At 42.2% G+C, this 26265-nt stretch overlaps 1 protein-coding gene across 2 annotated transcripts; it reads right to left on the reverse strand.

Annotated features, from left to right (window-relative positions):
* Positions 1-297: 297 nt before the first annotated feature.
* Positions 298-24356, reverse strand: casp9 (caspase 9, apoptosis-related cysteine peptidase). 2 transcript variants are annotated; one of them, XM_048561680.2, is made up of 9 exons: positions 24112-24343; positions 22555-22795; positions 20503-20561; positions 16694-16870; positions 11127-11216; positions 9156-9306; positions 6835-7011; positions 5323-5432; positions 298-1578 (listed from the first exon to the last, which is right to left on the reverse strand). In XM_048561680.2, exons 1-9 carry the CDS (start codon positions 24241-24243, stop codon positions 1465-1467), a joined length of 1251 nt encoding a protein of 416 aa, XP_048417637.1. In that variant the 5' UTR covers positions 24244-24343; the 3' UTR covers positions 298-1464. The 2 variants fall into 2 exon arrangements, with proteins under 2 accessions (XP_048417637.1, XP_048417638.1); XM_048561681.2 differs by lacking the exons at positions 298-1578; positions 5323-5432; positions 6835-7011 and adding an exon at positions 7018-7217 and having other exon boundaries at positions 24112-24356.
* Between the last annotated feature and the right edge of the window lie 1909 nt (positions 24357-26265).

A 26265-nucleotide genomic window follows, 5' to 3' on the forward strand; every position in this document is an offset into this window, starting at 1 on the left:
TGCTGCAACGTTCTTTTAGCCAGTATAATGTTTCAGCAGATGAATCAGCCTCATTGAGTATGTCTGGTGAATACAATGATAGAATCCAGTGGGGTTCAAGTGAAATTTATAATTAAAATCTATTTTAAACAATAATGATTATGGTTATGTGCTATCATACAATAGATATACCATGAAGCAAAAAGACGTTGCCGTGAGGCCTGAGCTGCAGGGACAATATTTGCTGCGTCTTGAGTAGGTGAAGGAACTACAAAGATTCCAAACAAATATATAAATTGTCCTTATGAATTGCAGAAGTATTGCATAAATCTTCAAGAAGGATTTTTATTTTGAAATAAAAATACACCATTGATGATTGCACTGTGGTAATATAATAACAAAGTTATACAGTAATGAAATATTAAATATTTTACAAGCTTTCATAATTTATCCAGTTTACACTGTGGGATTAAAATATCAGACAACTGTTGCCAATAGTGATTTACTTTGGCATCTTGCCCTTTCTCCCCCTCTCTTGAAGGCACTAACTCTTTATTGCACTACAGTTCCTTAGGTGCCAATCACATTCCGTTCACTTGTCCAGCTGACCTATTTAATGCCCAGCATACACAGCAAGCAGTAACAAGCTATTCAAACATGGAGGGCATCACAAATAGTCCAATCATGTCTCTATTCAACTTCCAGTAAGAACCATCAGTAGAAATCAGAGACGGGAACATAAATACTGCCTGAGTTCTGATGTGAGCCCTTCTGGCTAATTCCAAATGCAGCACCTCGACTGCTACTCTAGCTAAAGATTAGCTAACTCAGACATAAAGATCTAAATTATTTCTGTACAATTCCCAAATCTTGACTGGGACACTACACAATGGTGCTAATTAAATGAAATTCTCTTCATTCATTATCTAACAGGATTAGAAATAACAGCAAAATTAATTGAACAAACTTGCTTCATGCCACTGCCTTCAGTTACCCCATATATTTTGAAGCAGAAATATTTGTTTGTGTGAATCCGGCTGCTCTTCACCAATACAAGTGTTCAATACAGACCTGAACTTTTAGATGCTGAAACAATCTTTCTGTCACTCCCCAAATTAACAATTAAAATGTCATGAAAGCAATTTAAATATTCTTCCCTGAAAGATAAGTTTACTTTGTATGTATGTGAGCACAATGAACAGATTATTTCAATGCTGGTTAGTACCTCAATTGTGCAATGTCATCCACACATTAAAATACCAAACATTCAACGACTGATTTATTTCTAACCCTCTCCTTGCATGACACAAATCTGATACAAATTCAATGAGCTGCAACGGAAATATACAGCTACAACAACAGTAACTGATCAGCATTCAGTGATAATTAATTCCTTTTCAAACCAGGGCACTGAGATTTGGGATTTTTCGAAGTGATTTATACCAGTATAACAGCATATATTCGTTCGTTCATAATCCAGAAAAATTACAGCTTCTCCTTGTTATAAAAATAAAACTGTTTGCGAAGAAAGTTGAAGGAACCAGGGATCTGCTTGTATAATCCTTTAGCTTCCTTGTTATCTGAAATGCTTCTTGTCACCTGAAAAATAGATATATCTGAACCACTTGTTCCAAATTTGTCACAGGCAGGCCACATGATGATGCACAGGTCCAACTGCCCATATGAAAAATAAGTATAAACAAACTTTGTAAAAAGCCAAAGTGTGTTCAGCTAGCCTCAGGCTATGAAAATATATCAGAATCGATCTATGGGTTAATAAAATGTGAGGCTGGATGAACACAGCAGGTCAAGCAGCATCTCAGGAGCACAAAAGCTGACGTTTCGGGCCTAGACCCTTCATCAGAGAGGGGGATGGGGAGAGGGAACTGGAATAAATAGGGAGAGAGGGGGAGGCGGACCGAAGATGGAGAGTAAAGAAGATAGGTGGAGAGAGTGTAGGTGGGGAGGTAGGGAGGGGATAGGTCAGTCCAGGGAAGACGGACAGGTCAGGGAGGTGGGATGAGGTTAGTAGGTAGATGGGGGTGCGGCTTGGGGTGGGAGGGATGGGTGAGAGGAAGAACCGGTTAGGGAGGCAGAGACAGGTTGGACTGGTTTTGGGATGCAGTGGGTGGGGGGGGGAAGAGCTAGGCTGGTTGTGTGGTGCAGTGGGGGGAGGGGACGAACTGGGCTGGTTTAGGGATGCAGAAATCTCCCCTTCCCCTACTGCATCCCTAAACCAGCCCAGTTCGTCCCCTCCCCCCTCTGCACCACACAACCAGCCCAGCTCTTCCCCCCCACCCACTGCATCCCAAAACCAGTCCAATCTGTCTCTGCCTCCCTAACCGGTTCTTCCTATCACCCATCCCTTCCTCCCACCCCAAGCCGCACCCCCATCCACCTACTAACCTCATCCCACCTCCTTGACCTGTCCGTCTTCCCTGGACTGACCTATCCCCTCCCTACCTCCCCACCTATACTCTCTCCACCTATCTTCTTTACTCTCCATCTTCAGTCCGCCTCCCCCTCTCTCCATATTTATTCCAGTTCCCTCTCCGATGAAGGGTCTAGGCCCGAAATGTCAGCTTTTGTGCTCCTGAGATGCTGCTTGGCCTGCTGTGTTCATCCAGCCTCACATTTTATTATCTTGGTTTAGGGATGCAGTTGGGGAAGGGGAGATTTTGAAACTGGTGAAGTCCACATTGATAGGCTGCAGGGTTCCCAGGCGGAATATGAGTTGCTGTTCCTGCAACCTTTGGGTGGCATCATTGTGGCACTGCAGGAGGCCCATGATGGACATGTCATCTAAAGAATGGGAGGGGGAGTGGAAATGGTTTGCGACTGGGAGGTGCAGTTGTTTGTTGCGAACTGAGCGGAGGTGTTCTGCAAAGCGGTCTCCAAGCCTCCGCTTGGTTTCCCCAATGTAAAGGAAGCCACACCGGGTACAGTGGATGCAGTATACCACATTAAGCAGAGGTTCACCTGCACATCTGCCAATGTGGAATGTCATCTGGGGGCCTGGGATAGGGGTGAGGGAGGAGGTGTGGGGGCAAGTGTAGCATTTCCTGCGGTTGCAGGGGAAGGTGCCGGGTGTAGTGGGGTTGGAGGGCAGTGTGGAGCGAACAAGGGAGTCACGGAGAGAGTGGTCTCTCCGGAAAGCAGACAGGGGTGGGGATGGAAAAATGTCTTGGGTGGTGGGGTCGGATTGTAAATGGTGAAAGTGTCGGAGGATGATGCGTTGTATCCGGAGGTTGGTAGGGTGGTGTGTGAGAACGAGGGGGATCCTCTTGGGGCGGTTGTGGCGGGGGCGGGGTGTGAGGGATGTGTTGCGGGAAATACGGGAGACGCGGTCAAGGGCGTTCTCGATCACTGTGGGGGGAAAGTTGCGGTCCTTGAAGAACTTGGACATCTGGGATGTGCGGGAGTGGAATGTCTTATCGTGGGAGCAGATGCGGCGGAGGCGGAGGAATTGGGAATAGGGGCTGGAATTTTTGCAGGAGGGTGGGTGGGAGGAGGTGTATTCTAGGTAGCTGTGGGACTTCCGCCATTTACAATCCGACCCCACCACCCAAGACATTTTTCCATCCCCACCCCTGTCTGCTTTCCGGAGAGACCACTCTCTCCGTGACTCCCTTGTTCGCTCCACACTGCCCTCCAACCCCACCACACCCGGCACCTTCTCCTGCAACCGCAGGAAATGCTACACTTGTCCCCACACCTCCTCCCTCACCCCTATCCCAGGCCCCAAGATGACATTCCACATTAAGCAGAGGTTCACCTGCACATCTGCCAATGTGGTACACTGCATCCACTGTACGCGGTGTGGCTTCCTCTACATTGGGGAAACCAAGCGGAGGCTTGGAGACCGCTTTGCAGAACACCTCCGCTCAGTTTGCAACAAACAACTGCACCTCCCAGTCGCAAACCATTTCCACTCCCCCTCCCATTCTTTAGATGACATGTCCATCATGGGCCTCCTGCAGTGCCACAATGATGCCACCCGAAGGTTGCAGGAACAGCAACTCATATTCCGCCTGGGAACCCTGCAGCCTAATGATATCAATGTGGACTTCACCAGTTTCAAAATCTCCCCTTCCCCAACTGCATCCCTAAACCAGCCCAGTTCGTCCCCTCCCCCCACTGCACCACACAACCAGCCCAGCTCTTCCCCCCCCACCCACTGCATCCCAAAACCAGTCCAAACTGTCTTTGCCTCCCTAACCGGTTCTTCCTCTCACCCATCCCTCCCACCCCAAGCCGCACCCCCATCTACCTACTAACCTCATCCCACCTCCTTGACCTGTCCGTCTTCCCTGGACTGACCTATCCCCTCCCTACCTCCCCACCTATACTCTCTCCACCTATCTTCTTTTCTCTCCATCTTCGGTCCGCCTCCCCCTCTCTCCCTATTTATTCCAGTTCCCTCTCCCCATCCCCCTCTCTGATGAAGGGTCTAGGCCCGAAACGTCAGCTTTTGTGCTCCTGAGATGCTGCTTGGCCTGCTGTGTTCATCCAGCCTCACATTTTATTATTTTGGAATTCTCCAGCATCTGCAGTTCCCATTATCTCGATCTATGGGTTCCCTGATTTCAACCCTGGTGGCTACAATTCAACTAGATCAATATCGGGTGAACTGGGGCAAGTCCTCTCTTCTGATTTCTTTTATTGACTGGTGCTTGGAATGCATGTAATCAGGCTAGACTGTGAAGCAAAGAGCTTAATAATGCTCATTTACACAGCTTCTTACGTGACAAATGGCCAAATCAGGGAGCGTGCCCAGTGCATCCAAACCAAATTTCAACAAGATCAATATCTTCAGGAAAAGAACTCATAATAAATGCAAAAAGAAAGTCATTCTACTCAACTTGTTCTTGTTGATGTTTCAAGTACTTGGTGTTGTTGATAAAGTTTCAGAAAATGTCTACACTGTGCTCACTTCATGTAAATAACACAGTGACAATTATATATGTGTCCTTCCAAATTTAGCTGTATTTTCAGAGGTCAAATTGAGTCGAATATATCGACCAGCAATGTGGTCTCTCATGTGCAGTGGTAGTGATGGGAGCATTTTAAAGGTATGAAGTATTTAGTTAGAGTGAGATGTACTAACAACTGTTTCTGACAATACATTGATAACAATAAACTAAGTAAATCTGTCAGAACAATGTACATTCACTAATTCAAATACAGTTGCCCAGATTTCAATTGTTCACATCTTCCAGCATTACAGCCCTCTACAAATTAAGATAAAAATTTAAAAAGCTCATTCTGATTAATAAAGATCTAACATAGGACTAACATAGAATCAATGGCATTATACTTAAAGTAAAATAAAACAACCCTCACCCTCGTTAAAAGTGTTTGTAGATCATCTGAATGAGCATATTTACTGAAAATATTCACCAGTGTTTTCATGTACCAAGATCCATCCTTTTTATGTCGCCAGGACACATATCCTAAAGGGAAAGTTTGTAAATATCTGAATAACTCTTTGTTGGTTGTCACAATAGGAGAAATAAATCTTAGTCACTAATTTGTTTATGCAGCCCAAGTATTACATTGAGCTAATTACAGCCCAGAATATAGTCACTGAGTAACTCTCAAAGCTATGACGGCATATCAAAACCTGACTCAGTACAGGCCAATGGCTGGATGCAGCATGACATCCTAGAATCATTGCTGTTCCCCAGTCTCAATAATTTCAACAAGGTTCAATAATGATTATACATGTTCTGAATACAATAAATAGTATTGCAACTAAAGAACACACATAATAAGATATCAAGAAAAAGAACAGATTTGAATATATTTACAGCCCTTGAGTTACGTCATCTGCTAACAATCAGAAAATAACTTTTAACTTTAAGAATCATCAGCGGGAACACAAGTTATTCAGATTGGCAAAAAGCAGGAAGTGAGGTTCTACAGGGATCGTTGCTGGGACCACTGCTGCTCAGTCTTTTCATAAACAATTTGAAGTGTAGTTTCATAAATGTAAAAGGTGAACAACAGTGGTCCCAGCACTGAACCCTACGGAACACTTTCAATAAAAGGGCTAGTGTTGACCTGATAGAGTTCATAAGATTATGATCAAGTTTGCTAGATTAAGCACAGAAAAGAAATTTCCTCTTGTTTGGGTCGGAGAATGGGTTGATCAAATGTAGGGTCATAAATATAAAGCAGACACCTGGGAATCCAATAGGAATTTCAGAGATAGCATTTTACTCAGTGTGGCAAAAATATGCAGCACACTAACAAAGTGAAGAGCAAGATGCATTTAAGGAAAGCTCGACAATCATGAGCGAGTGCAACATAGAAGATTGAGTTGATATTTGTTTATCTGAAACGGGAAGGAATGTTGTTTCTGTGGAGCATAAACACTAGCATGGACCAGATGACCCAGATGACTGGGTTCTGTGCTATACATTCTAAGTTTGCACTCAGCATTTAGGCTTCTCGTCAAGGACACCCATTGAGTAATACTGTGTCCTCTTCAACGTTTCAAAATTAATTTCAAAGCCAAAATACCTTCACACCTTTTGGAAACCTCATTTTGCTAACTGACAAGAGCCATTAATCTCATTCAATGATGTTTAAAGTTCACTGATGAATGGAAAATACAACTGTGCTCTAGTTGAATTGCCAGAAATGGAAATGCTTCATTTTCAAGCATCAATATTCACAATTTTGATAGGCATGAAAATCACAAGATGGAAATTGACATAGTTCAGGAAACATGCTGTAAACTGACTGATGCCAGCTACTTGAGCCTAAGAAATGCAACAATATTGACATTCACTTGGAACTACAGCTAACATGGATCTGCTTGGGAGGTACTAACTGGGCAGATAAAGGTACCTGGGAATGTAGAATATGAAACCAAAATATCACTGGGAGTTGGTAAGCTGGATACTGCATCTGGCTCATCTTCTGCTGGACATGGAGTTGCATCAGTCTGCAAGCTAACAGCATCAAAGGGTATAGAAAGAGCATTATCCACCTCCTCGGCTGTCTTGAATCCTATATCCTTCAAATCTGTGAGGAACAAAACATTTCACTGTAATGCTGTTAAAATACAAACTCAATGTGTATGTCTTTCAGATGACTGGAATACTCCATGGTAGTGTGCAAAAGTGATCCCCTGTCGCCAGAATCATTCTGGTCGTACTGCTGGTCTATTCCACTCGTGGATTCTTTTGACCTCCCTCTCCAGCTGTGGTCTCTTTTGGTGTTGCACTTTTCTAGGCAATAAGCAAAACAGACATTCTCATTCACAGAGGCAAGTGAAACGGATAAAAAGCAGCTTGAGAAAGAGCACATAAGAAAAGAGGTGATAAGACAAGAGGCTGGAAGTAAACAGCAAAGAATTTCGAAGACAACCGAATAAGTTTCAGCGAATACAGAAATCATGTGGGAACAGGCAAAAACAATGGGGCCGGGGTAGAGAGAGCTCAGTTGCACTAGCACAAGTGTGATAACCTTTTCCTGTCTTAAATTTCTGTGTTTCTGTGGAAAAAAAAGCAAATGATAATACAAATGCTAATACGTAGAACTCTTTTACTTTCTCTGAATGCACACGACATAGAGTAAATCAAATATGGAAATAAGATACGTTTTCATAATTGCTCAGTTCTTGTGCTTATTTTATTTCTATTCTCAGCATGCTTACAGTGTCAAAGACATATCAATAAAATGAAAAAGCAGGTAATTAGATACAAGAGGGGAGCACTAATCCAATTAATCCACAAAGTAACTAATATTGGAACTGCATCAAAAACAACGTAAAGTCATATGTTGTCATGGGCCTTTGAAAAAAATGAGCAATATGTTGTAACACATTCTTAAAAAATTTTCACAGGAACACCAAGATGACTAGGCCAGCATTTATTTTCAATTTTAATTTCTCTTGTGAAGATGTAGCCTTCTTGAATTGCTGAGTCCGTGGAGGCTATATGCAGCCATGAAGCGGTTAGGAAGGGAATTCTCAGATTTTGACCTAGTGATGAAGAAGGAGTGCAGTTCCACTTAAGGTGGTGATGGTTTGAAAGGGAACTTGCAGGCAGTAATGTTCCATGCATCTGCTGCCCTTGTCCTTCTAGTATGACACATCATGACTTTAGAAGGTGCTCATGCAGTTGCTCTGGTGAATTGCTACAGTGCATTATAGATGTTCCACATGATGCCAATGTGCTTTGGTGATGAAAGAAGCACATATTTAAAATGATTTATAGGGTTAGGGTTCCATTTAAGTGCGCTTATTCCGAATGATTTCAAGCTTCTTCAGTATTGGTGGAGCTGCACTCATCCAAGTAAGTGAAGAATACTTTATCACAATCCTGACTTATTGCTTGTGGATAGGTTTTGGGGAGTCAAGAGGCAAATTACTCCCCTCAGAATTTCCAGCATGTGGCACAGATGTTAGTGAGGATGACTTTGAGGAGTTAGCTAGGCTGAGTGTACCTTTCTTGAATGCTGTCTTTTAAAATGTTTTATTTATTCATTCATGGGATTGTGAGCATTGCCTGGCTGGGCCAGCAGTTATTCCTCAATCCTTGTTGCCCCTGAATTGCTTTCGTTGCAGCTGAGTTTTACTTTTTTATTCTCTGCAGTGAATTGATAAATGGACTGTTTTTTCTAGGCCAGTTAACAGTGAACCAGCTGATTGTACTCCAGATACATATTGACCAGATGGGAGGGAGATGGCAGATTTGCTTCTGAAAAGTAAACATTTGGGTTTTTGTGACAATCTGAAAATTTCATGGTCACATTTATTGAAATCTTCATTCCCAAAGCCTGTTTTAAGACTGAATTTGAATTCTGAAATTTCCCTGTGGGTTTTAAACACAGATTCCCTTAATTATTATTCAAGGCCATTGGATTACTAACCAGATTAGCAACATAACCATTCTCTTGGAGTTTCTTGTAAGTAAGTATTTTACTGCTGATCTGAGCTCTTTTTCTACAGGTGAGTTAAAATACTAATCCATCCAAACTGCAATAAATAGTGCAAGCCAGTGATCAGGCACAAGATGGAAAGATTCTGATAACAGCTATTTAGTGAGGTATTTAAACTAATTCTTAAACACATTCACTGGACACCAATAGTAGCTACACTTACACTTTTTAATGCTTCTAGCGCTGATCTATTTCTATAACTCAGCAACAAATATGGCACTTACCACCACCACAGGCCTGAATGAAGAATAATTTGGGCTTTTCCCGCAACGTTGGGCAGTGTGAACCATCAAAGTAACTAACAATATGCTGAACTGGCACTGATTGGCCCCCATCCACTCCAAAAATTGCACCAGGAAATTGTCTGTGCTGAGCCTGAGGACAGAAACAGATGTATAAAGTTCAACATTATAGTACTGTAGAATGCATCTACACACAGGAAATGTTGTAAATGTAGTCACACACAGTGCATAGTTACTGTGAAAGGTTTAGCTTACAAACAAATACTTGTTGTATACTGACTTCTGTTTGGTAAACTTAACAAGGGAATGAAAATCTTCTGTCTAATTGCTGTACTGTAAATCATCACCCTTGCTCAGAAAGCAGATAAGGAAGTTTGATATGAGAAATGCAGAATACCAGTGTTAGAGTAGAGTTTGAGGATGCAACAGAGGTACATTATTAGAATGAGATGGAAGACAATTTATTCTGTATCCAAACTATGCTGTGCCTGACCTGGTTGGGATGATGTTTCAAAAAGGTGCCTAAAGTTTGACAATATTCCTCCAGTATAAATACTGCTAAGGAAAATTTGTAAAATGTTTTACATGAGCGTGAAGGAAAAGAGATTGTGTTCCGAAATAGTCACTCCTGCACAACAATTGAAGGGATTTGTCACACACTGAGTAGTCTACTTCCCCTGCCTACATCTGTTAGTGTATGTGATTTTCCTGCTTGAAAGCATGCCGCACCATGTAACATTATTGGTTGAAGTGACAATGAAGCTTAAACCAGCTCCTTAACAAATATACATAGGGATGTACCACCATGGTGAACTGACATCAGATTACATTGTATCACATTAAGCTAAAATTTATGACAAAAAGGTCTTCTCCATTCTCTAATCGAATTAAGCAGAAATTTAGTAATAGGCAAAAAGCAGCATGTTGTTCCAAAATAATTACTTTATATCCATATGTTTTTACAGTACAAATTTTGGTCCAAAGGATCATAATAAACTCATTACATCACAGAATGAGGAAAGATTGGTCATTCTTTTCATGTAAACTTATTGATTATCATTTAAGAGCTGAAATTTTTCAAAAGCAGTTTGAAGTTCTCTTTCAGACACTTCATATTGCGCCCCTCAGACCATGACCCTGTCGCTGAACATCAAGCCATGTTTTCCCCCCAAGACTCTCACCGTCGTCATCATCTCCTCAGAGATCTACCTCTTTAGTGGAGTTTTAGTGAGTTGCCTGCCAGAATTTTGTGAAGCTGCGGCGGTGCTTCAAGCAAATGCTTACAGCTAAAAAGCCTCTTTAAATCTTTGCAGCTTTTTCTCCCAATAGAGGGCACAGCTTAATTGGCTATGCCTCGATTATGATCATGTAAAACACAGCAGAAAAGCAGCTATACTTTGCTTCAAATCTTTGTAGACTAAACAGTTTCCCTCAACCCCATTGCTCACACAGACTTCTCACCAATTCCCTATCAAGCTGTGTATTTTCAGCATATCTTCTCTCTGCTTCAATTTTTCAAAATGACTTGTATTAGGGTTAAAGCCATTGAACTGTGCTGGGGACTCCACTTTTTGCAGCAACACTACAGGAACTGGGACCTACACGTTTTTGGGAAACTTAACACTTCGTCATGAGTGCAGAAGCTCAAAGAATGTCCGTAATCTTGGGAAATCCACCTAACAGCAGGACACCATAAGACAGCAGTAACATTTGTACATTTAGCATGGTTGTTTCTATTATGGAAGAGTAATGATTTCAACTAAGGTTCAGCAGGAATATAATCAGAAACAGTAGGACAGAAAACGTAGAAAAAAGTTGTGTGACAAAAGAGAAAAAAAACATCAAAACAGCAGACGGAAAAAAAACAAGAAAATTGCACCCTTAATGTTAAATATTACTGACCCACCAGGTTAAATTATGTGTTGCATTTATTGGTTAAGTTACTTGACTCACCTGACTGCCGTGTGAAAGAATAACAACAACACAGCAGTCAAAAGCTGTATGGTCCCTGAGAGCTAGACTTCGCAACTCTTTTACCATCACCTGTCGGGGGGAAACATACAGAGTGAGGAAACACCAACAATCCATGACATAACATCTATTAAAACTAAGACTTTAATAAATCAAGTCACCACATGAAACCACAGCTGAAATAACTCCACAGAGGCTGGTACCCTGTTAACAAGTCATCCTTTATTCACACATGCATAGTGCTTGATACTAGTCCACCTCCCTCGGAACCAACTCTAAAGAGTGAACAGGAAGTCTGATGCTCTTATTCTTATCTGTCAGCCAGGGGTCCCTGATTGGGGCTGTTAATTTGGTCCAATCAGGGAACTCATATTCTGTGCCATTTCTGGTTGTGCAGCAGCACGAGAGGGAGCTTGGAGCAGGAGCATGTCGGGAAGCCGGTGAGTCACTGTTTTTGAATCTTTAAAAAGCTTACCTCAAGTGTCGGCGCCTTCCATTTCTGGTTGAGCAGCAGCGCGAGCGGGAGCTTGGAGGAGGAGCCTGTCGGGAAGCCGGTGAGTCACTGTTTTTGAATCTTTAAAAAGCTTACCTCGTGAATAGGCGGAGGTGCGCTGAGCAGGAGCCGACACGGGATTGGTGAGTAAGTGAGGTAATATATTTGTGTGGTTGCATTACCCAAAACACTACCCGGGTAGTATCTCCCACCAATCCTCCTCCTCTTCCTCTAACCAAAAAAAAAGGTTCTGTGTGCCTGATTGGTAAGGTAACAAGTTTATTTTTTATTCTTTATTTTTTAAGTCTTGGGAATTTTGAATAATAGGAACGGAGGTCAGGGCAGTTGAATGTTCCTCCTGCATAATGTGGGAGGTAAGGGTCACCACTAGTGTCCCTGCTGACTACATCTGCGGGAAGTGCTCCCAACTCCAGCTCCTTGAAAACTGCGTTAGGGAACTGGAGCTGGATGAACTTCGGATCATTCGGGAGGCAGAGGGGGTTATTGAGAGGAGTTACAGGGAGGTAGTCACTCCAAGTACAGGAAAAAGGCAGATGGGTTACGGTCAGGGGACGGAAAGGGAACCGGCAGGCAGTGCAGGGATCCCCTGTGGCCATTCCCCTCAACAATAAGTAAACCGTTTTGGATACTGTTGGGGGGGACTGACTTACCAGGGGAAAGCAGTGGGGCACAGGTCTCTGGCACAGAGTCTGTCCCTGCTGCTCAGAAGGGAAGGGGGAAGAGGAGCAGAGCATTAGTCATTGGGGACTCCATTGTTAGGGGGACAGATAGGAGGTTCTGTGGGGGTGAGAGACTCAGGATTGGTGTGTTGCCTCCCAGGTGCCACGGTGCGTGATGTCTCTGATCGTGTTTTTGGGATCCTTAAGGGGGAGGGGGAGCAGCCCCAAGTCGTGGTCCACATTGGCACCAACGACATAGGTAGGAAGAGAGATGGGGATTTAAGGCAGAAATTCAGGGAGCTAGGATGCAAGCGGAGAGCTAGGACGAACAGAGTTGTTGTCTCTGGTTTGTTGCCCGTGCCATGTGCTAATGAGGCAAGGAATAGGGAGAGAGAGGAGTTGAACACGTGGCTACAGGGATGGTGCAGGAGGGAGGGTTTTGGATTCTTGGATAATTGGGGATCTTTCTGGGGTAGGTGGGATCTCTACAAGCAAGATGGTCTTCACCTGAACCAGAGGGGTACCGATATGCTGGGGGGGAAATTTGCTAAGGCTATTCGGGTGGGTTTAAACTAATTCAGCTATAGAACAACTATAGAAAAGGTTGAGAGTAGGGTGGTCCGAAATAAAGTTTCAGGGAAGCACGATGGGACCGGCAAGCAAGAAGTTGGTTTGAAGTGTGTCTACTTCAATGCCAGGAGCGTCCAGAATAAAGTGGGTGAACTTGCAGCATGGGTTAGTACCTGGGACTTCTATGTTGTGGCCATTTCAGAGACATGGATAGAGCAGGGACAGGAATGGTTGTTGCAGGTTCCAGGATTTAGATGTTTCAGTAAGAACAGAGAAGATGGTACAAGGGGCGGAGGTGTGGCATGTTGGTCAAGGACAGTATTACAGTTGCAGAAAGGATGTTTGGGGACTCGTCAACTGAGGTAGTATGGGCTGAGGTTAGAAACAGGAAAGGAGAGATCACCCTGTTGGGAGTTTTCTATAGGCCTCTGAATAGTTCCAGATATGTAGAGGAAAGGATAGCAAAGATGATTCTTGACAGGAGTGAGAGAGACAGGGTAGTTGTCATGGGGGACTTCAACTTTCCAAATATTGACTGGGAACACTATAGTTCAAGTACTATAGATGGGTCAGTTTTTGTCCAGTGTGTGCAGGAGGGCTTCCTGACACAGTATGTAGATAGGCCAACAAGGGGCGAAGCCACATTAGATTTGGTACTGGGTGATGAGCCTGGCGAGGTGTTAGATTTGGAAGTAGGTGAGCACTTTGGTGATAGCGATCACAAATCTGTTATGTTTACTTTAGTGATGGAAAGGGATAGGTGTATACCACTGGGTAAGAGTTATAGCTGGAAGAAAGGCAATTACGATGAGATTAGGCAAGATTTGGGGAGCATAGGATGGGGAAGGAAACTGCAGGGGATGGGCACATTAGAAATGTGGAGCTTATTCAAGGAAAAGCTCCTGTGTGTCCTAGATAAGTATGTACCTGTCAGGCAGGGTGGAAGCTATAGAGCACGGGACTGTGGTTTACGAAGGAGGTGGAATCTCTGGTCAAGAGGAAGAAGGCAGCTTATGTTAGGATGAGATGTGAAGGCTCAGTTAGGGCACTTGAGGGCTACGAGGTAGCCAGGAAAGACCTAAAGAGAGAGCTCAGAAGAGCCAGGAGGAGACATGAGAAGTTGTTGGCGGATAGGATCAGGGTAAACCCTAAGGCTTTCTATAGGTATTTAAGGAATAAAAAAATGACGAAAGTAAGATTAGGCCCAATCAAGGATAGTAGTGGTAAGTTGTGTGTGGAGTCAGATGAGATAGGGGAAGCGCTAATTGAATATTTTTCAACAGCATTCACTCTAGAAAACGACAATGTTGTCGAGGAGAATACTGAGATACAGGCTACTAGACTAGGTGGGATTGAGGTTCACAAGGAAGAGGTATTAGAAATCCTTCAGAGGGTGAAGATAGATAAGTCCCCTGGGCCGGATAGGATTTATCCTCGGATCCTCTGGGAAGCCAGGGAGGAGATTGCCGAGCCTTTGGCATTGATCTTTAACTCATCATTATCTACAGGAATAGTGCCAGATGACTGGAGGATGGCTAATGTGGTTCCCCTGTTCAAGAAGGGGAGTAGAGACAACCCTGGTAATTATAGACCAGTGAGCCTTACCTCAGTTGTTGGTAAAGTGTTGGAAAAGGTTATAAGGGATAGGATTTATAATCATCTAGAAAAGAATAAATTGATTAGGGATAGTCAGCCCGGTTTTGTGAAGGGAAGGTTGTGCCTCACAAACCTTATTGAGTTGTTTGAGAAGGTGACCAAACAGGTAGATGAGAGTAAACCGGTTGATGTGGTGTATATGGATTTCAGCAAGGCGTTCGATAAGGTTCCCCACAGTAGGCTATTGTACAAAATGCGGAGGAATGGAATTGTGGGAGATATAGCAGTTTGGATCGGAAATTGGCTTGCTGAAAGAAGACAGAGGGTGGTAGTTAATGGGAAATGTTCATCCTGGAGACCAGTTACTAGTGGTGTACCGCAAGGGTCGGTGTTGGGTCCACTGCTGTTTGTCATTTTTCTACATGACCTGGATGAGGGCGTAGAAGGATGGGTTAGTAAATTTGCAGACAATACTAATGTCAGTGAAGTTGTGGATACTGACGAAGGATGCTGTAGGTTGTAGAGAGACATAGATAAGCTGCAAAGCTGGGCTGAGAGGTGGCAAATGGAGTTTAATGCAGACAAGTGTGAGGTGATGCACTTTGGCAGGAGTTACCGGAAGGCAAAGTACTGGGCTAATGGTAAGATTCTTAGCAGTGTAGATGAGCAGAGAGATCTCGGTGTCCATGTACACAGATCCTTGAAAGTTGCCACCCAGGTTGACAGGGCTGGTAAGAAGGCGTACAGTGTTTTAGCTTTTATTAATAGAGGGATCGAGTTCCGGAACCAAGAGGTTATGGTGAAGCTGTACAAAACTCTAGTGCGGCCGCACTTGGAGTATTGTGTACAGTTCTGGTCACCGCATTATAAGAAGGATGTGGAAGCTTTGGAAAGGGTGCAGAGGAGATTTACTCGGATGTTGCCTGGTATGGAGGGAAGGTATTACGAGGAAAGGCTGAGGGACTTGTGGCTGTTTTCATTAGAGAGAAGAAGGTTGAGAGGTGACTTAATTGAAACATACAAAATAATCAGAGGGTTAGATAGGGTGGATAGGGAGAGCCTTTTTCCTAGGATGGTGACGGCGAGTACGAGGGGGCATAGCTTTAAATTGAGGGGTGAAAGATATAGGACAGATGTCAGAGGTAGTTTCTTTACTCAGAGAGTAGTAAGGGAATGGAACGCTTTGCCTGCAACGGTAGTAGATTCGCCAACTTTAGGTACATTTAAATCGTCATTGGACAAGCATATGGACGTACATGGAATAGTGTAGGTTAGATGGGCTTGAGATCGGTATGACAGGTCGGCACAACATCGAGGGCTGAAGGGCCCGTACTGTGCTGTAATGTTCTATGTTCTATGTGCTATCCAACTGGCTGACCTCATTCCAATGACTACAACAGTGTGTTGTTCAATTTTACCTCAGCAAGTAAAATGTGGCTGGGAGTCAAAGAAAAAGAAAACATAGTCAGGAGATCTCTCTAAGCATTTGTATCTCATACAGCTTCTAGTATGGATCAAGTCATTAAATATTCTGCTACATTCAACTCCAACTACTAGTTGGGCAGACTAGGATTGGGGCCAACATTTCTGGAATGAGGAAACACTTCAAAGATCAGCATTAGTATAGAACTTTTGTACAAATGATAATTGATGCCAGTTAATTAACGTTATTAATCTTAAATCTGAGCCCGATAATTTTTTTATTAACTGAAGAATTGGGCAAAGGCAAGCATATGGTTGGAAATCAGCCATGATTTTATTGAATTGGTAGAACAGATTTGAGTTGCTAAATTATCTACTTCTGTTCTTGAGTTCCTATTATGCAGGAGATTCTTGCAAAGGTGTACCTTGCAAAATCCTAGAAGATGAATGCTAAATTATAAGAGTAGACATTTTGGATAATACCTAAATTGTTGTGGTTGAAGTTAATTTCAATGAAAATGAAGCAAAGACATTATGCAAAGCTTTTGGTGAATTTGGATAGCTCTCTGTGACACAGTGTGATTAAAGTGGAGAAAATCATACTTTGAGAAAATTCAACAGTTCCTTATTTCTGGCTCTTTGGAAAACTCTTAGTTGTTTCTTAAGCCACAGGATCCACGCAGTAGGTACCCTTGCTAAGTGAGATAAAGTCTGTGCTGCATTCCACATTGTACACAGCCTATGATAACTTATAAAACGTTACTAATAGTGCACTTGGAAATACTTACATGCTTGGTCAGATTTCTTTTAACAATAACCTCAAACTGTAACTTCTCAAAGAGATTTTCTACATTTTCACAATCGATGTCAGAACCTGAACGACAAGCCAAACCACTGCTTGGAAAGAAATCCACATTGTTGATGATCAAACATAAGCCACAGGGTTCAGCGTCCATTTTATAAATCTAGACACAGGTAAAGGAGACATGAAAATCAACAGAAACTGAACACAATCTGAAAATGGAATATAATTTTTGCTCCATACGGTCTTTCTGAATAATTTGGTGTCATTTTCTTCTCCCTAAAACTATAAATTATGATAATTAAAGAGCACAAATCAAGAAAAAACAGATGAGGTAATGGGGGTTCAGCAGGATACTAATCTATTAGAATCCTCACAGTGTGGGAGCAGGCCATTCAGCCCATTGAATTCATGCCAACCCTCTGGAGACCCATCCTGTTATCCTGCATTTTCCCATGGCTAACCCAGCTAGCAAGCACATTCCTGGACACTATGGGAAATTCAGCATGGCCAATCCAACTAACCTGCACATCTGTGGACTGTGGGAGGAAAGCAGAGGACCACACAGACAAGGGGAAAACGTGCAAACTCCAGACAGACAATTGCCCGAGGCTGAAATCGAATATGGATCCCTAGCCCTGTGAGGCAGCAGTGCTAACCACTGAGTCACTGTGCCGCCCGATGGTGATGACAAATACATTTCTACTTATGCAGAGCATTTGAGGCCTCCAAACTAGGGACCACAGTTATAAGACAGGCACTAAAATAAATTTCTTTTTTCAGAAAGAATGACTGATGAGAAGGTTGGACATAAGCATGGCTAAGATAAATACTTAGTCTGTGCAGCGAGAAGGAGTAAAAGGATGCGTTGATAGGTTTAGATAAACTGAACTGAATGGTCAGAAGCTCATCTTAAATGTAAACTTAGAACACTGTACTCTGATTTAAACTACCCGTGTATGTAAATGATGCAGCAAAGTGGTATTTGGTGGTTAAAAATCAGTTAGTTCATTTGAACACTTTTGAATTCAGAATGTACCAGCATGCAAAAAAGTGCTGAATTTTATTATTTTAAACATGCTTTCGCCCTGAGGTAAAGGCAAGCTGAGGGATATCAGTGAGAGGAGATGGAACACTCTGTTAGTCAAGATCTATCAGGTCAGGTGCAACAGATACGGGGCAATGCTTCTCTACTCTGATGATGTATCTGAACTGTGGGGAACAAACAATCAGCACTTACTGTATCTTTGGGAATTTTTCAACTTCCATCACACTATATCTATTTAACTATTCTTAAGAAGCAGCTCCAAATAGTAAAACCTTGTGCTGTAAATACATGTACATTATGACATGGACTGAGGTGAACCAATTTGTTTCACGAACGGTTCTTATAAACTGCAGCCAGACTGTGTTTTTTCCATCAAGTTAAAATCACTAAAAGCTCATGTCCCTGAATAAAACAATGTGATTATCAACCAGTCCTCATTTTATATCTATCTTCTTGCCACGTTTGTTTTCACCTTGGTAAACGATACAAGACTATTATAAAATGTGGGAGCAAAATTAGTCTCCATCCTCCAATATGATCCTGGCTGATCGGATTATCCTCAACTCCGCTTTCCTGCCATTTCCCTAACATAAGAAATAAAAACCCGAGTCGAACACATGGCCCATAAAACCTGGCCTGCACTTCAATGCAATCACAACTGATCTTCTGCTTCAACTCCACTTTCCTGCCCACGCACCATATCCCTCAAACCTCCAGAAACCAACAATTTATCTCAGCCTTAAAGATATTATTGATGGCCCTTCTACCACTCTGTAGCATAGTGAATTGCAAATATTCTGAACACTTTGAGTTACAAAACTTCTCACCTTAGCCCTAAATTATCAATCCCTTATTCTGAGACTATACAGTGTTCTAGATTCCCCAACCAAAGAAAACACGGTGTTTATCTTGTAAAGCTTGTTCAGAATTGTGCACATTTCAATCAGATTGCCTCTCATTCTTCTAAACTCCATTTAATCACCCTTTTATCACAGGATAAACTTCATGCTGGTGCAGCAGGTAGTGAAGAAGGCACATGGCACATTGGCCTTCATAGCAAAAATGTTCAAGTAGAAGAGCAGTGATGTCTTCCTTCAATTGTATAGGTCTTTGGTGAGACTACACTTGGCATAATGTGTGCAGTTTTGATCTCCTTGCATGAGAAAGGATGTACATGGAGGGAGTGCAACAAAGGTTTACCACACTGATTCCTGAGATGGCAGGACTGGTGCAGGAAGACAAACTGCATTCAGGACTATATTCACTAGAGTTTAGAAAAATCAGATGGGGAAAGAGTCTCATAGAAACTTATTAAATTCTAAGAGGACTAGACTGGATAAATGCAGGAAAGATGCTTCCAATAACTGGGGAGTTCAGAAACTGGGGTCACAGTCTAAGTTTCTGGGATAGGCCATGTAGGAGTGAGATGAGAATTTCTTCATCCAGGGAACGGACAGCCGATGGAATTCTCTACCACAGAAAGAGAATTACGCTAAAACATTGAAATGTTTTCCAGAAGGAATTAGGTACAGTTCTCAGGACTAAGGCGATTAAAGAGTATTCAGAGAAGGCAGGAACAGGGTACAAAATTGAACGATCAGCCATCATCATATTGAATTTGGGATAACAAAGTGTGGAGCTGGATGAACACAGCAGGCCAAGCAGCATCTTAGGAGCACAAAAGCTTTTTCTGATGAAGGGTCTAGGCCTGAAACGCCAGCTTTTGTGCTCCTAAGATGCTGCTTGGCCTGCTGTGTTCATCCAGCTCCACACTTTGTTATCTTAGAGTCTCCAGCATCTGCAGTTCCCATTATCTCTGATATTGAATGTGGAGCAGGTTTCAAAAGCCAAATGGCCTACTTATGTTCCTGTTTTGTTTGTCAACCCAGGGACCAATCCAGTGAACCCTTGCTGCATTGCCTCCAATGCAAGAACATCAATGCAAATATGGAAATCAAGACTGTGCACTGTCTGCTTTTCCCAAAGTTGTGATCTCACCAAAGCCCTAGACAATTGTAGCAAGGCTTCCTTCTTATTGTTCTCTAAACTCCTTAAAGTAAAGGCCAACACGCTATTTGCCTTTCTATAATTTGTTGCTGCATCTGCATGCTAACAATCTGTGTTTTTTAATGCAAAGACACCCAAATCATACAGCCATCCAAATGGAAACAAACCCTTCAGCCCAACCAGACTATGCCAACCATAAACCCAAATGAAACTAGTCCTCCCTGCCTGCAATTAGCCCATATCCCTCCAAACATTTCTTAATCATGTGCTTATCTAAACGTCTTTTAAATGTTGTAACAACACCCGCATCCGTCACTTCCTCTGGAATTTCATTCCACACGCAAACTATGCTGTGTACAAAAACTGTCCCCATGACTATTTTAAAACCTTTCTCCTTTCACCTTAAGAATATGCCCCCTTGTCTTGAAATCCCACCCTAGGTAAAAGAAACCTACTAGTCACCTTATCAATATCACTCATGGTTTTATAAATCCCTGTAAGGCCACCCCTCAACCTCCTATGCTCTGGTGAAAATAATCCCAGTCTATCCAGGCTCTCCTTATAACTCAGACCCTTCTTCTGAATGCAATCATTTAGAAGTTAGTACCTGAATATAAGTAAACACAGAATCATTGCATTCAACTTTAATTTAGGACTGAATTATTCCCTTTACAATACAACTTCCTATACAAGATACAACAAATAAACAGTCTGAACAGACATTGATACATTACACTCACCATGTCATCTTGTAGTCTTTTTATAGTTGGCTTACCAAGAACTGTATCAGTGTCTGAACCTGAAACACAAGAACACAAAATCATGACGAGCTCATATAAAAATTCTTTGAGATATTTGCAGCTACGTGTCCAAATTCCCAACTGTCCACTCTTTGGTTTCTCATTCAACTCATTACTTCTCCAGCTGTCATCCAAACTGACACTCTTTTTTCCTCCATATTTCGACATCCTTATCCCTAGTAAAGTCTTATTCCTCCCTGTCTTGATGAGTTCCCTGGTTTAACCCATTTGTTCTCTCAGATCCTAGAAATGCAGACTTAAACAAATATGATGCTCAAGTGGTTTAGGCACCGTCACCAGATCTTACTGCATTACTCAGTTAGATGTCATGCTCCTTGTCAAGTCAGACAATCCGTTCAGATACTTTCCTTACCTTTGCCCATCAAGTCAAACCTCTCCTCTCTGCCTTCTCCCCAATCTTTATCCTGCTTCATTATTCACTTTGTGTGTCTCATTTCCCCAAATGCTCTATCCAAGCTTAACTTGTCCATGAAACTACATTTGCCTCACAAAACCAACACAAAGAAAAACAACTCCTGATAATCAGGTTGTCACAAACTACCACCCAGGCTCCAAGTGCCATTTCCTTGAATACACCGCTTCTGATATTTGTGCCTATCTTTTCAGCAAATTCACATTTTGCCTTCACATTTCTACCCTGAACCAGAGTCCAGGTCAGACTCACAAAACATATCCTCTGTGACTGTGACCATGATGTAGTTTCTTCTCAGCCACTGCATCCCTCACATGGTTTTCACATAAGACCATAAGACATAGGAGTGGAAGTAAGGTCATTTGGCCCATCAAGTCCACTCTGCCATTTAAATCATGGCTAATGGGCATTTCAACTCTACTTCCCTGCACTCTCCCCATAGCCCTTGATTCCTTGTGAGATCAAGAATGATGATCTCCCTCTTTTATGCGACTGAATGGAATTGCCCTCATCTGGGTTAATCTTATCTGTACAATGGAGCTACAGCAATAGTGATTTTTTTTCCATTTGTCCCATTACCGTGGTTTCTGAATTGATCGTTGACTCAGTCCCCCTCTGATCTACATCTAAATATCATTCCTGAGAGACATGGTGTCAGCATCTACATGTCCAGCTCTACCTTTTGACCACCTCCTTTGACTCTCCCAATGCCTCTGCATTGTCAGACCACTTTATTGATGTCTAGTCCCAGCTAAATTGTGTTTTCCTCATTAAATTTTGGGAAACTATTTGTTCCCTTGTGCTCACTACTCACATTAGCTCCTGGTCTATCAATTTCCCCGATTTAAAATTCTTATCCTTATTTTCACAGCCATGTTCCTTCTTATCTCTGCAATATATTCTCAGCCCCCAGTGAACTAACTTACAGCAAAAACAATATTCACATTTAATCAACTTTCCCTCATGGGGAATTGAGAACAAAAACCATCTAATTCCAGAATTCCTATCTTCCATTCCCAATGCTTCTTTAATATATTCCAGCTTCACTGTCCTTGTGTCTTGCTAAAATTCTGAACCACTTGCTAACAGAGGACCTCAGTTATGCTGTACCATGTTTTGCACCATTTAACCCTCTTACCCATTAGTCTCCTTTTAACTCTTTTGATAAGTCCTCAGTGGATGGAGAGGAAGGGGAAAGCAACTGTTTGACACCTACCTAAACACTGTGGCTGGAAATTTATAGTCACAAGTTCATAGGTACAAAATGGTCCTCAATAATTAGAACTGGGTTCAAGTAAACCCAGAGATAATGCAAACTGCAGATGCTGGAGAATCCAAGATAACAAAGTATGGGGCTGGATGAACACAGCAGGCCAAGCAGCATCTTAGGAGCACAAAAGCTGACGTTTCGGGCCGAAGGGTCTAGGCCTGAAAAGTCAGCTTTTGTGCTCCTAAGATGCTGCTTGCCCTGCTGTGTTCATCCAGCCCCACACTTTATTCAAGTAAATCCACATTGCCAAGCCATCAGTTTCTAACATACAATCAGATTCCTTACTTACATTGAATAGGGTGAGAAACCTGAGTGTCCTGCTGCACGGGATTATATTTTATCGTAGGTTCAACTGGTCTAACAAAGGTGGAGGAGCTATTTTGGATAGACAGCCCCTCTTGCAGTAAACCGGCGAGCTCATATTGCTTGCTTTCTTTCAGACTTTCGAAAAAAGCATGAAATGCTCCCGACCCACGAGTCTGCAGATCAGTTATCAACTGACGGGCTTGGTCCCTGCGCGTGCCTGCATTCTGCAGACAAAGAAAATTCAGTCAAATGCATGTTCATAATCATCATTTAAATACATTAACTTCAAACCTAATCAGTATTCATCAACAGTCACCATGTTCGCTAGCATTTCATTTATTCAAATGGCAAATTTTCCAAAACAATACTAAAAACCAAAGACAAAAATTGAAATCGCTGAAAAAGCTCAGCAGGAATCGGAGTTAAAATGTTTCAAGTCAAGTGACCCTAAAAACCAAAAGACAAATTTCAGCCAAAAATAGGATAGGGAAACCTTCAGCACGTATACAGCAATATTATTGCAAACAATCAATCAATGTAAACATTCAAATATTGTTGTTCCTATCCGAAACTCTGCTGACTAGGACTTAAACATGATGCTTTGAAATTCCCTCAATCTCCCTTTTCAGACATCTCCTGTCTCAATGCTGTCCCCACCCTCGAACATTCATTTTTAGCTGTGGACAACTGATTCACTCGTTTCCCAAGTATAACTGTGATATCTTATTGTTGTTATGTTATTATTTACCGACAACACAAAGTAGAGGTTATAAACTAGACCTTTGGAGAAGTTGCTTTGGCTCAGTCCAACAACGTTTGTTATATTTCCCCAATAAAACAGGTGAACACTTAGGTTCTTGAGAAGTATAAATATCAGTTACGTATGAAGTAATTAAATGTAGACAAGAGATCATGAAAGAAATAGGCAAGCAGACAAAAAGTAGCAAAACACTTTATTCAAAGTGACCTAATTTTCTTAAATGTTTGCTGCACATTACCATTTGCCGTGCTTAATATGTGATTAACCTCAGATACAATCATGCTGAACATTTAATAGGAAGTAGTACAGAAATCAGAAGATCCAAATAAGAACGTCACCAACTGTTTGAACTGCGCAGCTGCATATGAAAACATAAACAGATCTTTTTGTAACCCGTGCTACGGAAGTTTACACAACTGACTGGGATTTGTTACATCTTTTGCATATTATCTACAAATTTAATTAAACTGCAAATGTATAGAATACATAATATGTGCCTCCTGCTGACATTCCACAGATACCTCAACTTGAATCCAAGGACCCCAGACATAGACAAGGACATTCGACTATGTGCAGCCTCACTGTCGGCTTCAAGTTCTCCCCGAACCAGTAACCACCCTGCCTTTCCATCGAAACGTGCAGCATTTGACCGGGAGAAGGCGGCTTTTCTTAAAAAGGAAAAGCGGGAGAGAGGGGGGGAAAAAAAACCTATCTGCCTGGATGTTTTGTTCGGACTGTGCCTGAGCTGGACACCCCCCCCCCCCCCCCCCCCCTTCACACCTTCACTTCCTCTATCATGTCATCGGTGAAAATGCCTTTCTCCGTCAGAAAGTCGTAGAGGAGCTCGGGCTGCAGTTTCTTCACCAGCTGGACGCGGTTCCTCTGCAGCAGGTTTCGGTGAGGCTGGTTCATCTTTTTTCCCCCCCACCGGCGTGAGGAGGAGCCGAGCTGGAAACTATCAGACCCTGACCTTCAGCAAATGGCAGCCAGGCAGTTTCTGGGTGTGGTGGAGGCAGTCTCCCAGATGGTCCAGGCTATTCGACAGAGGAAAAACGGGGATGACATGAGTGATAAATGATATTGACCTACTTTTAAAAAAAACTTGTAAAGTACTTGCCATTTAGAAAATATCACTGAATATAGACGCCTGATAGAGTTCATTATTTACCATTTGAAAATTAACTCTTAATATAACTATTTGACAAGAGGTCATTCCTTTATTTTTGACTATTTAACTCTTTAGTCTGCAGTGCCTGGTACTGTATGGTTTAAGAATGTCTGCTATTTTGAGGGTCATTTCCCCAGCTGTATGCCCAAAACCAGCAAAATCCAGTATTCCTGACCTGTGGGTACAACCAGCCTAATTTTAGGAAATCCATCTCACCCCACATAGTTTTCATTGAATCAGTGAATTATTATGCTGCAGGAACAGGCTAATTAGCTTATCATGTCCGTATCAGTTCTGTGATCTAGGGCCAATAATCTCCTGGACCTCCCTAACTCCCCACCTACATTCACCTTCACTGGATCTAACCCCACCTCTTTGACCAGTCTGTCTCCTCTCACCCTATCTTCGCCTTTATCCATCTTCTATCTGCTTTTCCCGTCTCCCTATTTATTTCAGAATCCCCTTACCCTCCCCCATTTCTGAAGAAGGGTCTTGATCTAAAATGTCAAACTTTCTGCTCCTCTGATGCTGCTTGGCCTGCTGTGTTCATCCAGCTTCACACTGTGGTATCGCGAATAATCTCCTGCCTTTTCCCCATATCCCTGCACACCATTTCTATCCAAGTAATTATGCTCTGCCCTCTTGAATGTCTCAATTGAACCTGATGTTTGTAAATTATTGGATTCCAAATACAACATTGCTCCTATCTGTTTGCTGTGTTAATTGTGATGTACTTCGCTCTGCATTAAGAACTACCTTTTGATATCAATCCTAAAAAAAAGACTTGCATAGCTCATAGCCAATTTTGTACTTTTGACATGCAGTCACTGTTATAATATAGAAAATGTAGCAGTGTGTTTTTAACCTAGCAAGCTCCCAGAAACAGCAGTGTTTTTTTGTGTGTGATGTAGATTGAGGGATAATTTGATGAAGACATCACCCACACATCTTTGAAATAGTGCTATGGGCTATTTTGTGCCCACCTGAGAACACATATGGTGCTTTTCTTTAACAATTTATTTGAAAAACAATTCCAATACTTCCCATTGTTGGGCCTGGTTGTCTCTTACATTATGCCAGGGTTTATCTCCAGCAGGCACATTGCAAGAGTTGATCGAGTTCCACCTGATACCTCCTAATAAAAGTCCTAAACTTACCTTATATTAGTTGGAATCTGTGCCTCCTTATCCTCTAACTATGGTTTAAAGTTATGTTATGTATTAATCTTTCCAATACCATTTACTATCTTATACATAAGACCATAGACCATGAGACATAGCAGTGGAAGTAAGGCCATTCGGCCCACCAAGTCCACTCCGCCATTTAAATCATGGCTGCTGGGCATTTCAACTCCACTTTCTTGCACTCTCCCCGTAGCCCTTGATTCCTTCTGAGATCAAGAATTTGTCGATCTCTGCCTTGAAGGCATCCAACATCCTGGCCTCCACTGCACTCTGTGGCAATGAATTCCGGAAGCCCACCACTCTCTGGCTGAAGAAATGTTGTCTCATTTCAGTTTTAAATTTACCCCGTCTAATTTTAAGGCTGTGCCCATGGTGATTATAAAGTCTTTGTGCAACTTTATAGATTTGGATGTATGGTATGAGAGGACAACAGCATTCGGAAATGTAATTTTGACTTAATTTTTGTTGTATGTATGTTGGAAATGATTATAACATTGAAAATGGGCAATAATTCCAATCTCTGCAGTAACTTACTGGTCTGGATTCATTTTATTTATGCTTTTGTCAGACTCATTTTTTTAA

The sequence above is a fragment of the Stegostoma tigrinum genome, chromosome 28 (genome assembly GCF_030684315.1).
Source record: "Stegostoma tigrinum isolate sSteTig4 chromosome 28, sSteTig4.hap1, whole genome shotgun sequence".
Taxonomy (NCBI): Eukaryota; Metazoa; Chordata; class Chondrichthyes; order Orectolobiformes; family Stegostomatidae; genus Stegostoma; species Stegostoma tigrinum.

What these genes read in the sequence shown, in the direction of transcription:
- casp9 (XM_048561680.2), bottom strand. Translation starts at nt 24,243, where the DNA reads ATGAACCAGCCTCACCGAAACCTGCTGCAGAGGAACCGCGTCCAGCTG. An exon ending in AAAGAAATCTGACCAAGCAT is followed by an intron (nt 11,217 to 16,693) that starts GTAAGTATTTCC and finishes TCCCCCCGACAG; the next exon opens with GTGATGGTAAAAGAGTTGCG. An exon ending in TTCATATTCTACATTCCCAG is followed by an intron (nt 5,433 to 6,834) that starts GTACCTTTATCT and finishes CTTTCCCTTTAG; the next exon opens with GATATGTGTCCTGGCGACAT.